The sequence below is a fragment of the Triticum dicoccoides genome, chromosome 3A (genome assembly GCF_002162155.2).
Source record: "Triticum dicoccoides isolate Atlit2015 ecotype Zavitan chromosome 3A, WEW_v2.0, whole genome shotgun sequence".
In the NCBI taxonomy this organism is placed as follows: Eukaryota; Viridiplantae; Streptophyta; class Magnoliopsida; order Poales; family Poaceae; genus Triticum; species Triticum dicoccoides.
In genome coordinates this window covers 11,658,926-11,675,356 of record NC_041384.1, presented here as the reverse complement: position 1 = coordinate 11,675,356, position 16,431 = coordinate 11,658,926, and the positions used below count along the sequence as shown (strand labels likewise).

General features: G+C 41.3%; 1 protein-coding gene across 1 annotated transcript; it reads right to left on the bottom strand.

Annotated features, from left to right (window-relative positions):
• Positions 1-7,121: 7,121 nt before the first annotated feature.
• Positions 7,122-16,143, bottom strand: LOC119266648 (dipeptidyl peptidase family member 6-like). The gene is made up of 18 exons (XM_037547894.1): positions 15,912-16,143; positions 14,636-14,805; positions 13,808-13,915; positions 13,645-13,716; positions 13,376-13,523; positions 12,603-12,685; positions 11,962-12,017; positions 11,610-11,737; positions 11,428-11,518; positions 11,246-11,311; positions 10,933-11,155; positions 10,591-10,692; positions 10,372-10,457; positions 10,174-10,296; positions 8,198-8,267; positions 8,004-8,095; positions 7,494-7,598; positions 7,122-7,395 (listed from the first exon to the last, which is right to left on the bottom strand). Exons 1-18 carry the CDS (start codon positions 16,106-16,108, stop codon positions 7,282-7,284), a joined length of 2,034 nt encoding a protein of 677 aa, XP_037403791.1. The 5' UTR covers positions 16,109-16,143; the 3' UTR covers positions 7,122-7,281.
• Positions 16,144-16,431: the final 288 nt, after the last annotated feature.

Here is a 16,431-nt window from a genome sequence, read left to right as displayed (position 1 = left end):
GCAACGAATTTGCCTTCGGATCTGTGATAGAAGGTGTACCCAACAGTTTCCTTTGGGTATCCTATGAAGACATATTTCTCCGATTTGGTTTTGAGCTTATCAGGATGAAACTTTTTCATATAAGCATCACAATCCCAAACTTTAAGAAACGACAACTTTGGTTTCTTGCAAAACCATAGTTCAGATTGTGTCGTCTCAACGGACTTAGATGGTGCCCTTTTAAACGTGAATGCAGCTGTCTTTAATGCATAACCCCAAAACGATAGTGGTAAATCGGTAAGAAACATCATAGGTCACACCATATCTAATAAAGTACGGTTATGACGTTCGGACACACCATTACATTGTGGTGTTCCAGGTGGCATGAGTAGTGAAACTATTTCACATTGTTTTAACTGAAGACCAAACTCATAACTCAAATACTCTTCTCCATGATCAGATCGTAGAAACTTTATTTTCTTGTTACGATGATTTTCCACTTCACTCTGAAATTCTTTGAACTTTTCAAATGTTTCAGACTTATGTTTCATCAAGTACATATACTCATATCTGCTCAAATCATCTGTGAATATCAGAAAATAATGATACCTGTCGCGAGTCTCAATATTCATCGGACCACATACATCGGTATGTATGATTTCCAACAAATTTGTTGCTCGCTCCATTGTTCCGAAGAACGAGGTCTTAGTCATCTTGCCCATGAGGCATGGTTCGCAAGCATCAACTGATTCATAATCAAGTGATTCCAAAAGCCCATCAGCATGGAGTTTCTTCATGCGCTTTACACCAATATGACCTAAACAGCAGTGCCACAAATAAGTTGCACTATCATTATTAACTTTGCATCTTTTGGTTTCAATATTATGATTATGTGTATTACTACGATCGAGATCCAACGAACTATTTTCATTGGGTGTGTAACCATATAAGGTTTTATTCATGTAAACAGAACAACAATTTATTCTCTTATTTAAATGAATAACCGTATTACAATAAACATGATCAAATCATATCCATGCTCAACGCAAACACCAAATAACACTTATTTAGGTTCAACACTAATCCCAAAAGTATAGGGAGTGTGCGATGATGATCATATCAATCTTGGAACCACTTCCAACACACATCGTCACTTCACCCTTAACTAGTCTCTGTTTATTCTGCAACTCCAGTTTCGAGTTACTAATCTTAGCAACTGAACTAGTATCTATTACTGAGGGGTTTCTATAAACACTAGTAAAGTACACATCAATAACATGTATATCAAATATACTTATGTTCACTTTGCCATCCTTCTTATCCGCCAATCACTTGGGGTAGTTCTGCTTTCAGTGACCAGTCCCTTTGCAGTAGAAGCACTTAGTCTCAGGCTTAGGATCAGACTTGGGCTTCTTCACTTGAGCAGCAACTTGCTTGCCATTCTTCTTGAAGTTCCCCTTCTTCCCTTTGCCCTTGAAACTAGTGGTCTTGTCAACCATCAACACTTGATGTTTTTCTTGATTTCTACCTTCGTTGATTTCAGCATCACGAAGAGCTTGGGAGTTGTTTCCGTTATTCCTTGCATATTATAGTTCATCATGAAGTTCTACTAACTTGGTGATGGTGACTAGAGAATTCTGTCAATCACTATGTTATCTGGAAGATTAACTTCCACTTGATTCAAGCGATTGTAGTACTCAGACAATCTGAGCACATGCTCACTAGTTGAACGATTCTCCTATATCTTTTAGCTATAGAACTTGTTGGAGACTTCATATCTCTCAACTCGGGTATTTGCTTGAAATATTAACTTCAACTCCTGGAACATCTCATATGCTCCATGACGTTCAAAACGTCTTTGAAGTCCCGATTCTAAGCCATTAAGCATGGTGCACTAAACTATCAAGTAGTCATCATATTGAGCTAGCCAAACGTTCATAACGTCTGCATCTGCTCCTGCAATAGGTCTGTCACCTAGCGGTGCATCAAGGACATAATTCTTCTGTGCAGCAATGAGGATAAACCTCAGATCACGGATCTAATCCGCATCATTGCTACTAACATCTTTCAACACTATTTTTCTCTAGGAACATATCAAAATAAACATATGAAAGCAACAACGCGAGCTATTAATCTACAACATAGATATGCTAATACTATCAGGACTAAGTGCATGATAAATTAAAGTTCAATTAATCATATTACTTAAGAACTTCCACTTAGATAGACATCCCTCTAATCCTCTAAGTGATCACGTGATCCAAATCAAGTAAACCATGTCCGATCGTCACGTGAGATGGAGTAGTTTCATTGGTGAACATCACTATGTTGATCATATCTACTATATGATTCACGCTCGACCTTTCGGTCTCCGTGTTCCGAGGCCATATCTGCATATGCTAGGCTCATCAAGTATAACCCGAGTATTCTGCGTGTGCAAAACTGGCTTGCACCCGTTGTAGATGGACGTAGAGCTTATCACACCCGATCATCACGTGGTGTCTGGGCACGACGAACTTTGGCAACGGTGCATACTCAGGGAGAACACTTCTTGATAATTAGTGAGCGATCATCTTATAATGCTACCGTCAAACAAAGCAAGGTAAGATGCATAAAAAGATAAACATCACATGCAATCAATATAAGTGATATGATATGGCCATCATCATCTTGTGCTTGTGATCTCCATCTTTGAAGCACCGTCATGATCACCATCGTCACTGGCGCGACACCTTGATCTCCATCGTAGCATCGTTGTCGTCTCGCCAATCTTATGCTTCCACGACTATCGCTACCGCTTAATGATAAAGTAAAACATTACAGCGCGATTGCATTGCATACAATAAAGCGACAACCATATGGCTCCTGCCAGTTGCCGATAACTCGGTTACAAAACATGATCATCTCATACAATAAAATTTAGCATCATGTCTTGACCATATCACATCACAACATGCCCTGCAAAAACAAGTTAGACGTCCTCTACTTTGTTGTTGCAAGTTTTTACGTGGCTGCTACGGGCTTAAGCAAGAACCAATCTCACCTACGCATCAAAACCACAACGATAGTTTGTCAATTTGACTCCGTTTTAACCTTCGCAAGGATCGGGCGTAGCCACACTCGGTTCAACTAAAGTTGGAGAAACAGTCACCCGCAAGCCACCTATGTGCAAATCACGTCGGGAGAACCGGTCCCGCGTAAGCGTACGCATAATGTTGGTCCGGGCCGCTTCATCCAACAATACCGCCGAACCAAAGTATGACATGCTGATAGGCAGTATGACTTATATCGCCCACAACTCACTTGTGTTCTACTCGTGCATATAACATCAAACCATAAAATCTAGGCTCTGATGCCACTGTTGGGGAACGTAGTAATTTCAAAATTTTCCTACGCACACGCAAGATCATGGTGATGCACAGCAACGAGAGGGGAGAGTGTTGTCTACGTACCCACGCAGACCGACTGCGGAAGCGTTGACACAACGTAGAGGAAGTAGTCGTACGTCTTCCCGATCCGACCGATCCAAGCACCGTTACTCCGGCACCTCCGAGTTCTTAGCACACGTACAGCTCGATGACGATCCCCGGGCTCCGATCCAGCAAAGCGTCGGGAAGGAGTTCCGTCAGCACGACGGCGTGGTGACGATCTTGATGTACTACCGTCGCAGGGCTTCGCCTAAGCACTGCTACAATATGATCGAGGTGGAATATGGTGGCAGGGGGCACCGCACACGGCTAAGGAACGATCTCAGTGATCAATTTGTGTGTCTAGGGGTGCCCCCTACCTCCGTATATAAAGGAGCAAAGGGGAGGGGGCCGGCCGGCCAAGGAGGGCGCGCCAAGGGAGTCCTACTCCCTCTGGGAGTAGGATTCCTCCCCCCAATCCTAGTTGGAGTAGGATTCGCTGAGGGGGAAAGAGAGAGAGGGGGGCCGTCCACCTCTCCTTGTCCTAATAGGACTAGGGGAGGGGGAGGCGCGCGGCCCATCTTGGGCTGCCCCTTCTCCTTTCCACTAAAGCCCACTAAGGCCCATACAGCTCCCGGGGGGATCCGGTAACCTCCCGGTACTTCGGTAAAATACCGATTTCACCCGGAACACTTCCGATATTCAAACATAGGCTTTCATTATATCAATCTTTATGTCTCGACCATTTCGAGACTCCTTGTCATGTCCGTGATCACATCCGGGACTCTGAACTAACTTCGGTACATCAAAATGCATAAACTCATAATAACTGTCATCGTAACGTTAAGCGTGCGGACCCTACGGTTCGAGAATAATGCAGACATGACTGAGACACATCTCCGGTCAATAACCAATAGCGGGACCTGGATGCCCATATTGGCTCCTACATATTCTACGAAGATCTTTATCGGTCAGACCGCATAACAACATACGTTGTTCCCTTTGTCATCGGTATGTTACTTGCCCGAGAGTCGATCGTCGGTATCCAATACCTAGTTCAATCTCGTTACCGGCAAGTCTCTTTACTTGTTCCGTAATACATCATCTCGCAGCTAACTCATTGGCTGCAATGCTTGCAAGGCTTATATGATGTGCACTACCGAGAGGGCCCAGAGATACCTCTCCGACAATCGGAGTGACAAATCCTAATCTCGAAATACGCCAACCCAACATCTACCTTTGGAGACACCTGTAGAGCTCCTTTATAATCACCCAGTTACGTTGTGACGTTTGGTAGCACACAAAGTGTTCCTCCGGCAAACGGGAGTTGCATAATCTCATAGTCATAGGAACATATATAAGTCATGAAGAAAGCAATAGCAACATACTAAACGATCGGGTGTTAAGCTAATGGAATGGGTCATGTCAATCAGATCATTCATCTAATGATGTGATCCCGTTAATCAAATAACAACTCTTTGTCCATGATTAGGAAACATAACCATCTTTGATTAACGAGCTAGTCAAGTAGAGGCATACTAGTGACACTCTGTTTGTCTATGTATTCACACATGTATTATGTTTCCGGTTAATACAATTCTAGCATGAATAATAAACATTTATCATGATATAAGGAAATAAATAATAACTTTATTATTGTCCCTAGGGCATATTTCCTTCAGACCCATGTGTGCCAGAGAAAACGCCTGCCACATCACTACTAGTGGCCGGCGCAAGCAAGAGCTCGCCACTTCTATGTTATTGTACTAGATTTGGTTTAAATCATTTCAAGTTCAAATTTCCACGGGTAATAGACACCATTGAAAGCCCCATGCTCAAATGTTTTCATTTTTTAAATTGTTTTGCTATTTTTCCGGCATTAGTTGACATTCCGACAACTATAATGGAAAACAATATTTGGCTGTGCAGACAAGCTTTGAATGTGATGAGACTTGCCATGGTGTACTCATTGGACACCTGTAGTATGTGGTAAAATTTTGACACCGTTAAGGCAAAAACTTGATGCACATAATGTATATAGTGGATAGTTTTTGGACATAACTTAGGTGTGGCGGATGACTTTGGGCGCCCGCCACATCTAGCTTATTGCTATTTACCTTGATTTGCCTCCAGATTAAAAATGTATCCGAGGCGGGAACAATACATGCCCGCCACTGTTGACTGATACACCACTAACGGGCATGGTGTGCGCTTCCCACTACTCATAGTTTTCATCACGCGGGCAATCTTGGAAGAGTTTACCGGTGGCGGGTGATCATTTCCGCCCGCCACTGCTCGACAAATACAAGTGACAGGCAAGAGGTGTCAGTCGTCACTGCCACTTCTCCAAAAATAGAAGTGATGAGTACTTGTCCACGCTGGCCACTAATATGAGGCCACTTATAAGCCTTTTCCCAGTAGTGCACCTGTGATGTGGCATGACAATTACTAAAAGCATGTATGCCATTCTGCATAGCACGGCAATTCCTCCTACTGTAGCATGGCAAGTTCTTGGACATGCATGGCACTCTCTCTATGTGTACCATAGCAATACATGGCAATCAACGCTAACGTGGTAATTCTCCTCTGCTGCAACTATACTTGGCCATGGGAATCCCGGCCCGGCCTGGCCTTGCCCACGACTGGGCCTTGGCCTAATTTGAGCCCAAATGCCAGGGCGGGCTGGGCTTGAGCTTGACACGTGTGTCTTTTAGCAAAGCGGCCCGGCCTGAGGCCCAACAGGCTTTTGCATTGTTGGGCTAGGCTTGGGCCTGAAATCAAGGCCCGAAGGCCGGGCTGGCCGCGGACCTAGGTTTTCTACTGCAGGCCTTTTTAGGCCTGGCACAAAGCTTGGCCCGGCCTGAGTTTTGGCCAGGTATAGCCGCAAGATGGTAATTTGTAAACATGTAAGCATGACTTTCCTCTTCTCTTTTAGCCTGTCTATTCTCTCTGCTGACTACAGCATGTTAAATCTCTGAAATGCCAGGCAATTTTCTCTGCTATAGTATGACAAATTTTCTTCTATAGCATAACAATTATTTCTTCTTTAGCACAAAAATACAAAGGTGAACATGGGTGCACGCGCACCCATGTGAACAATAAATTCATAAAAAAATACAAGAATTTTTTTAAAAAAATCTGAATTTTTGCGGCATGAAACTTGGTCGATCATTCTACTCACATGTGAAGTTTCATGATGTATTGACACCCATGGTATTCTTAGTGAAAAAAATACAAATACAACCATACTATTCATTAAACAATGTTTTTAATATAGTTTTGATTAGCTTCGATTTTGCCATTTTTGCCCAGATTATCACGGACGTGATGTCTTCATGAAACTTCATATGCGAGTATACTGGCTGACTATGTATATTACAAAAATAAATTCAGATTTTTTTGAATTTTTTTAGTATTTTTTAAAATTTACTATTCATAAAGGGTGCACGCGCACCCATGTTCACCAAATCCGCGTCCTGGCAAATCTATGTGTTATAGGATAACAAATCTCTCTATTATAGGATGGCAATTCCTGAAACGTTTCCTGGAGAGGTTTTTTGAGCGAACGCCGTTCACTCACGTGAGCCTCCATGAGGGAACGTTCATTAGTGCAACGTCCTCCTGTAGGGAACGTCAGCTCTCTATTAGGGTCCACAACTTTTTGCATGCTCCACTTGAAAACATGACATGACTAGAGAACGCTCTTTCTTGTTGCTGGGCAAGTAGATAACATCATGGTGGGCATCTCGTTCTATTTCACATAATCCAAAACAAATGTGAAGAGACGCACTGTAAAACACGTAAACAGTTACATAGCGACAAGACACCATTACACTAAAAAAGTCAAGTTCTAAAAGAAAATGTAAGCTGATGCTACGATTGTTTCTTCTACACTTCAATCGAAGTTTTTGATATTGATTGGAGTTATATCATCCGCCACCTCAAATTTCCCGACTAATCGAGCGAAAAACACCATCTGCTGCTCCAAGGTAAACTTGATATTTTCGGCCTGTTCAGAGTGAAAAATGTGAAGATGAAATCCATGACAACCTTGAAAGTTAACAGGGTAGAAGATGTAGAAAGGCAACTATTAGTACAGTATTCAACCTTGCGGAACCCGTGCTGCTCCCCCTCATACTCAACCAAAGCAACAGGCAGACCTCTTTCTTTCAAAGCCTGGTATATTTTACGTGCCTGGTTTGGTGGTACGACCTGCAAAACATTAAGGCAAGTGAAATATTTTGCTACGGTCTATTTCGGCCTTAGCTAAATGCAGGTTGTAATTTTGCACAAAACCAGAGCAAACTTTTGCATGTGAGATTGCACCTGACATTTTGCACAAAGAAATGTTGCAGGCAATGATTCATCGATCTTAAGTATGATCAACAAAGTACATACAAACCCTATGCAAATATGGAAGCCTGGGCATTAGTTTTACAGGAGGAACTATAATATGACAATCTGAAGAACAGAGTGGCTAATCCACTACAGAAGAAACATGATCTCAAGAGTCCAAAGATAACTTCAAATGTTAAAGAAACACACATGTGCATGGTTCTACCGACTTGTGTACTCATGAATTCATGATAACCAATGTGGTTGATGATCAACACCTACCTTATCATCCAACCCTTGAAACAGAATTACTGGGCATGTAAATTTATTGACAAAGTTGATTGGTGACCTCTCATAGTAAGCTCTTTCATCTCCTGAAAGGATGTAGTGGAAGAAGCCAACTATTAAATTGATCATTACCAATTGATGCGTTGAACACCCCTTTCCGAAACAAAAATGATGAGATACTTTCTTACCGACAAGATTGTCGATATAATGGGAGTCATATTTCTGCGAGTCTGCTCTCATCAAAGACAAATCACCAATCTGATCATCATTTCAGCAAAAGAGTTAGTTTTTATGTTTATACAAACAAACAGCAAAAAAATAGAATGACTAAATTATAGCAACCAAAATGGCACTAAACTGCATTTTTCAAGTTTCAACCAGTCCACTAATAAAAACGATCGTATGGATATGGTTATTGGTTAATATGGTATCGAACCAAGACCAGGCCGGTTATGCAAAGCTGGACGTTCGGTTACCAGCCGGCTGATGTGGTTATTGCTTATCATTATTGTTGGCAAATTACTAACCGCTAAAGGTTTGGCTTATTTTGTACAAAACCGAACTAATTTGGTTATTACTCCCTCCGTTCAGAATTACTTGTCTCGAAAATGGATGTATCTAGAACTAAAATACATCTAGATACATCCATTTCTGCGACAAGTAATTCCGAATGGAGGGAGTACCAAACAACGAACACTTGCAAGGCCCAGCCCATCTCAGCGCTCATCCTGGACAATTGGGCTCTTCGCCTTTGGTCCGACTCACAATTAAGCATGAAACAATGGCCGGCCGCACAGCATTAGTTCGTTATGACATTAAACTGGCATGTGTACACTATCTTCTTGGTGCTTGCTAATGCTAAAATGCTTCCTGCTATAAGAAAATGCTATATGATATGACTAATGCAGCATAGATCCGCCTGGTTGTGATTGGCTGCTTGTTGCTTGTTGCTTGCTCCTTGCTTAGGTGCTGTTGGTGTTGATACTAGCATGCTTCTGATGTTAATTACTCAATTTGTCATGTGTAAATTTGTACTTTGTGATGTGAACCTGTAAAGTCACCGAGATACTTTTAAGTTCTTGTCAATTTGTCATGTGTTAATTTACCGCAACCATACCGGAGTTGTTTGGTATTAACTAGAACCAAAACACATAAGGAATTCATGAAACATTTAACAAACTATTAAACCATATTAACCAAACGCACCCAGGGTCATTATGGATGGCATGATGACTAAGATTTGTCCATAAGCCCTAGTCCCTAGAGCACTCCTTGAGCTTATTCCCAAAGCCAGCAAATACATTGTGAGGATATATTATTAGCTGTATATATCAACTAAAAAGGCACATCACACTTGGCCCTGTTCGGAACTCAGAAATTTCACAAGAAAGAGTTCAACTCCCACAAGAATCAGGAAATTTCCCTGAGTTCCAAATAGGGGGTATAAGGATGCGCACAGGGACACATGATGTTCTTGAATATGCCTGCCTTGAGCCAGGCAAAGAGATGCAGCCACTAAGGAAACCTACAGTTGGAGAAGGACTAAGGTCTAAGAGAGATCTCTTTGCGCTCTCCCTCCGAATGAGCAAGGTGCTTGCGACGCCGCTCCAATCCTGGCTTGGCTTATGACCAAGAGCCTAAGCTAGGGCGGGTATTATGGAAAATTTTAGAATTTCTTTGCTTCCAAATGCACCAGACGGCATTAATGGAAGCTTCCATGAGGAAAGGCCTTGCGAAATCTCTTCTGGCCCAAGAAACCATTGAGTTGGTACTCTCATTATAGCAACTGAAATGGAAGCCAGCGGAGGAAAACTTCGGTTTTAGCTTCTGCTGCTCTTTACCTACCTGAGGAGAGTAAATTTCTTTGAGAACAGTAATAGGTTTCTCTTCTTAGTGTGGGGTTTAGCATCTACTGTGGTCTGTTCTGCTGTATGTAGAACACTTTGTTTCTGTTTTATAATGAAATGGAGAAGGGATTTTTTTCGCGTATCCGAAAAAGAGGATGAATGAACAAATATAGCCTCCATGACTACCATTTTGAGAATGCAGGCACGTACTGTTTCTAAGAAAACAAATACAGAAACTGCAGAAACCACTGAGTATCTGGTGAAAGTTTGTTTATAGCAAGCCAATAAATAATATATTCTGAAAAGATAGCACTTACACCATACAAAGATGCTCCAGCCTTGAATGTATCTCTGAATGCGAGTGAAGCTAAAGTAGTGTATCCGCCCGCTGATCTCCCCGTTATACATAGGCGTTGTTCATCTACGCTCCCACTCTCGACCTTAATTAAGTAAGATGCACTGTGAGCATTGTTAAAAATTCTTATACTATTAGAATCGTTGATCATAGGACGTACCAGGAATCTTGCACAGCTGCAACAATCATCAACATCGACAATACCCCATTTCCCCAATAATCTCTCTCGGTATTCTCTCCCATATCCTTCAGTTTATATTTCAATATAGTTTAGCGTACAGTAATAACAATTAATAATTTAAATGAACCCGAAGCCTTAATTACAATCAATATAGAATGAAGAATCCGTCTAATATGAATACTAGAGGCAATGACAAACCAGTGCTTCCTCCGTAGTTAACATCAAGAAATGCCCATCCTCGACTTGTCCAATACTGGACACTAAGGTCTAGAATTTCACGTGTTTCAGCCGTAGGTCCTCCTGAAAATTGTGGGAAGCATCAAAGCTGCATGGTCTTGTTGTAATTATGGAATACGGAGGATCCTGTAACTCACTAACAATCCAACTTTCAATGAAATAAACAGACACGTGTGTGCCCCCGCGCGCGCGCACACACACACACACACACACACACACACACACACCGCACGTGCATGCCACACTGAAATTGTCTACGAATAATTATTTTGAGACATCAAAAGGGTTCATTAATTTCCTTACCATGCGTTTTGACCAGCAATGGAGGCTTTTCATCTGGTAAACCTTGAAACATGGGATTCAAAGGTGGGTAGAAATAGGCATACGCCATCTGCCCAGGGCTGGATGTAGGGAACTCAATAAATTCTGGGGTGCTGAAGAAAGGTCTATACTGCACAACATCTGGTGAGGAAGACCAGACTATTGAGAAACTAATTGCTTTTGTTTTGTTCCTATCCAAAGTCACCTGGAAAGAAACACATACATGTTGCATGAGTTGATGCTCTAATACATCGTCGGTACATAACCAATAATGTGGATGTCACATCCTAGACACCTTTGCAATTGACATTGGGACACTTGCAGATGCACCTTCGATATAGAAGTAATCATTTCCAGCAACCTGCCAAAACACGGAAGAGGTCATCTCAAGCACCAGCATGAAATTGAAGTAACATGACATGGTACATACATGAAACAAAAACTTCAGATGGAGGGCCTGTAGATTCTGGTACTTACCACATTGGACAAATCGGAGAAAGGGGTGTCGAGCAATGAAACTGAGCCTGAATCACAATTTAGAACACCAAGATATGACCTTCCGAGCTGCCTGTGTTACATCGGTATTGGGATTGTATTTAAAGATGTTTCATCAACAAAATATGACAATGAAACAAACAACTTTACAGAATTATCAGAACCTGTAAGTTAAAATGATGTGATTGCTCTTTCCAAGAAAAGCGTAAGAGCTGTTGCCAAAAAGCCACAATGGTCTGGTGAACTCAGCATCTAATGTGTACGCCGGAACAACCTCATTGCTGTGTTCAACCTGATACATAGTGCAGAGATATTTTACGCAAGCAAAGATCAGATGGTGACAAAGAATGTAGTATTTAATCACCATGCCATGTGTCATGACATTTAAAGTTATTACTCCAATCTCCATGACCCAAAACACGAACAGTGTCGTCAAAATGTATGTTCCATTCTTTGTCCACTCCCTCTGTCAGTTATGAAAAACAGAGCTCAAGTACTGAAAGAAAACCACATTACCCATTTATAAATGTTCCAGAATCCACTCTCTCTGTCAGTTATGAAAAACAGTTCTCCTGCAAGTTTGCATGCATCAAGCCATGGTTAAATTCTGGTTGTCAGTAGCCACCTTATAGTTGTAGAAGCGAATATATTAATACTAAAGTTGTATAGGTAATCAAACAGTTCAATCACTAGGTAGTGTGATATGTGAACAGAAGACCCAGAAAACAATAGCACATATGCACTTCCGTATTGAAGATAACCTTTATTGATCTATAGAGAAAAATTCCCCACAAACTATGATAGTCCATTTAGTTAAAGCAGCTCCAATAAATATTGAATCAATAAATTGATAGACCAACAACAGAAACTAGTGACGTCAATCTCAACATAATATAAAACAATTCGATCTTCAAATAGAAGAGTGTGCTGAAACGATGAAAAAGCACAAGTAGAGTAGGTTGTTTGACTTTGTTCAAGAACACTACTTTAGAAACCATGAAGATGTGCAAAAAAAAGTGTTTAACTTACTTAAGAAACAAAACGAAAGAGCGAAATAATACGCTTACGAGGAACGTCTTTATCACCCAAGTAAGCATAGTAACATATCTTTAAGAAAATAACAAGGAATATAGGCAAATTTAGCTGGCAAATGACACCTTTTGGAGACCATTTAGGCTCAGCAAGGGATTCCACCAGCATTGGGTTGCCTCCAGCAACACAGACCCGTTTGGTCAACTCTCTGCACACAAACAAATCAGCAGCAGTTAGAAATTTTAAAAGCCCATGATAAATGGAGTGTAATACTAGAGCTTGCTGCAACGTATTACCATGATGCAAGCTACTCCCTCTGCTCCTAAATATAAGTCTTTTAGAGATTACACTACAAATTATATACGGATGTATATAGACATACTTTAGAGTGTAGATTCACGCATTTTGCTCCGTATGTAGGCCATGGTGGAATCTCTAAAAAAACTTATATTTAGGAATAGAGGGAGTAATATATATATATATATATATATATATATATATATATATATATATATATACAAACAGAATCCCATATACGCTTTTAGGAAAATGTGAATACTGTATAGTTCCTTAATTAGAACGAAAATATGCAAGTCCAAGTCAAAACTGACATTAAGAGAATGTCACTGGTTGGGGCCTGTGGTGGTCTAGGGTTTTATAGCCGTTCACCAGAATGGCAAGGCCGAAAGTCTCACCATCCCGGAACCATCTGGTGGAGGTACAGCACCTACGCGAAGACAAGGGTGCCATTATATACGCCAGGCCGATCAACTTGTATGGCAGGTAAAGGAAACAGACTTGGATCCTAAGGATCTTATCTAAGGAAACAAACTGTATCTAATCTTACAAGGAAACACAGCATGTACTAATATCTAGTTCAAACGATAATTCCATTTACCCGCTTTCAGAGAAGTAGCCAACCCAGAGTTCTGATTTATCCCATGGCATGTTTGGATGACCCCACTCAATCCATGCCATCCGCTTTTTGTTTTGATCAATTCTTGGAGAAGCATAGAAGTCATTCCCACTGACCAGCACCTTCGGTTCTTCAATACAGAAAATATGTAAGGTACTGTCAGTCAAAACATCAACCCAGAGTAAACATAGGAAGAATCAAACAAAAATATAGATCTACTTGGTACAAGCTATATAATTTTCTTGTCTTACCATGGATATCCCCACCGCTTAAGTTTATACACGCAATTGTTGTAGCGGGATTCAAGTTACTCGTTCGCCGATCTATCAAGAAATTTGAGCATGTCAAGAGTACAACAGTTCATCCTGCAACTAGACTACATGTAAGTCTGTAAACAAATTATATGTGAAGTACCTTCCATCACAGTAACATAACGACTGAAGTGTGGATCAAAGACACCACCAGCATAACTGACGTCAGGTGCACCATAATCGGGTGTAAGAGGCATGGGCAGACTTCCAACTGTAATAATCATGTGAAATGATTTCAAATGAAAAAACATCATAGTTTAATTTAATTTGCTCAAGATGAAATATCAAATGGTTCTAAAGAGATGTAATTACTTAGTGCCAATTCCTACAACCCTCCCTAGCCATCTTGTGTACTCAGCCTTGTACAGCCTTCTTACTTTACAGTTTTTTATAGTTAACAAAACATATGCTGTTGAGACCTCCAATACAGTTTTCAGTCAAATAAGATTGGCTAGTTTTCCTGTCAGACACATCATATCACTTCATCGGCTGTCAATGATAAGTATTCAACCTAAATGCAAGTTCTTCTCGTGCAGTCATGATCCATGAATCATGAGGATTAGGACAGAGAGCCTTAGCTAGCCTACCGATTCCGATATTGGGTGATTCCACAGATAAGTTTTTTAGACATTCAATCCTGGGCTTCAGAACTACTCCGTATATTGTATGGGCTATGTTGGCATCACCCTTTTTTTTGTTTTTTTTCTTCATACTATATTGCATATTGTACTCATATTACCCATTTGAATGAACACAATATGCAATCTATGCACTAACCCATGAAGGGATATGTAATGGAACGTAAGATTGTTTTATCTGATAGACACTTTATAATTCCAACTTAATTACCTGTTTTTATTGGCATGTTGTCACATGTGGATTAGAGTTTTGTTGAACTAGCTGCATTATAAGTGATTACCATCCCACTTACTTTCAGTCGGTTGCTTGTATAGACGTTGATCCTTGTAGTTTGAGAAAACAATAGTATTATCTTGGACTGCAAATGCACCACCTCCATATTCTTGAACAAGGGTGCGTGCTGCAAATTCCGGAGGTATGATATCCACAGGCTTGTCATCCTCCTTTACAATAACCATACGCCTGGAAACAAAATTAGTTAAATCTGACACAAAATATTCAATTTTGAGTTTCGATGCAAACTAATTGAAGCCTACCAAGATTGAATATGGTACAACAAATATTCAGCATGTAGGATGCACGCACTCATGGCATATGGTGCGAGGAAGGATTTTATCATTCAGTTCATCTGAAATACCAATACCATTTTATCTTGTGTGTAGGATGCACGCACTCATGGCATGCAATTTTATTCAGAGAAAAGGCACTTGGACCTGTTTTTCACTGAAAGCGAAGTTTTCAGAGTATATATGCTGGTATCCAGCAGCTTACATTCAGTGCTATATATATATAGAACCAGCAGCTTACAACAAGAAAGAGCAGTGACTTGGAGAAAGAGGCTTCATTTGCCACGACGAATACGCTGGGGCCATAGCTTGCACGCTTGAATGTTCTCAAGCATGTTGACTTAACATTCATCAAGCAAATACATCTGTCATATGTCAAATTTCATCACTCACATACTCCTGTGCATGCACTTTTACAGAGATCAGACTTCCAGCTATAAGTCGTGGAATCATTGTCGATTGGGATGTCGTCCCTCTTCTCAGAACTGAGAGAATCTTTCTATAGAGGATAGAGACTAGAGGATATGAGGTACTCCCTGCCTTCCTAAATATAAGTATTTTTAGAGATTCCAAAGCGGACTACATTCGAAGCAAAATGAGTGAATCTACATTCTAAAATATCTCTATATACATCCGTATGTAGTTCATATTAGAATCCCTAAAAAGACTTATATTTAGGAACAGAGGAAGTAGATCTTTACTCTTATGGTAAACAAAATACTAATATGCCGAGACCATAACGCCCCACCTCCAAATAACATTTTCCTTATATTCAGTGCTATATATATCCACAAGAGGTGATAGAACCCGTCAGTCCTTTGGTACAGTGGTGCGTGCCCAATGCAGTTAGATGCCCCAAAAAGCAGCTATAGAAACAACTCCAGATATGCCCCTACAATGTTTAGCAACTCGAAGCTACGAGGTACAAATCTGGGAGCGTCTCCTCATGCCTTGCGGTGAATCAATAAGCAGTTGTAAGCATTGACGCAGTGGTTTACTCACCCTTTCTCCTCGGGGCGTCCCTCGATCCATAGTAGGCGGCCGTCTCCGGCAAGGGCGATGCCACCGAGGCGCTTGTCGGCGCCCGAGACGACGTCTGCGGTGATGGGCGACCTCCAGGACCCGTACGGCGCCGCCGTGGGCTTCTCCCCTCCCGCGGCGTCAGCCGGCGCTGGAGAAGCTGGGGAGGAGGAGGACATGCCGGGCGGTGCGGCGGAGGCGGATGCGGGGGAGGAGGCGGGGAGAAGTGTCGCCATGGCCAGGGGCGTGGACTGTGATTTTATAGGGGTTTAGGTGGGGTTTTGCGACTATGGTGCGAGTGCAGCATCATTCTGACTGTCATCCCGAATATGAAATCAAATCAACCGAGTATTTTTCCTTTAAAGAAAATAAAATTTTAACTGGATTTTTGCATTATATGTTTCTTAACAAAAATGTTCTTTTTTTCTCGTACATTCTCTGCATTATATTGCGAGATTGAGCTCCCGTAGCGAGAGTTTCTGCCGTACGTGTTGTCTTTTCT

Bases quoted from the DNA above. Each gene is read 5' to 3' on its own strand.
- LOC119266648 (XM_037547894.1), bottom strand. From the start codon at position 16,108: ATGTCCTCCTCCTCCCCAGCTTCTCCAGCGCCGGCTGACGCCGCGGGA. The intron at 13,916-14,635 runs GTAAGTGGGATG...TGATTATTACAG, and splicing joins ATACAAGCAACCGACTGAAA to TTGGAAGTCTGCCCATGCCT. The intron at 7,396-7,493 runs GTTGAATACTGT...CACTCTGAACAG, and splicing joins AGCAGCACGGGTTCCGCAAG to GCCGAAAATATCAAGTTTAC.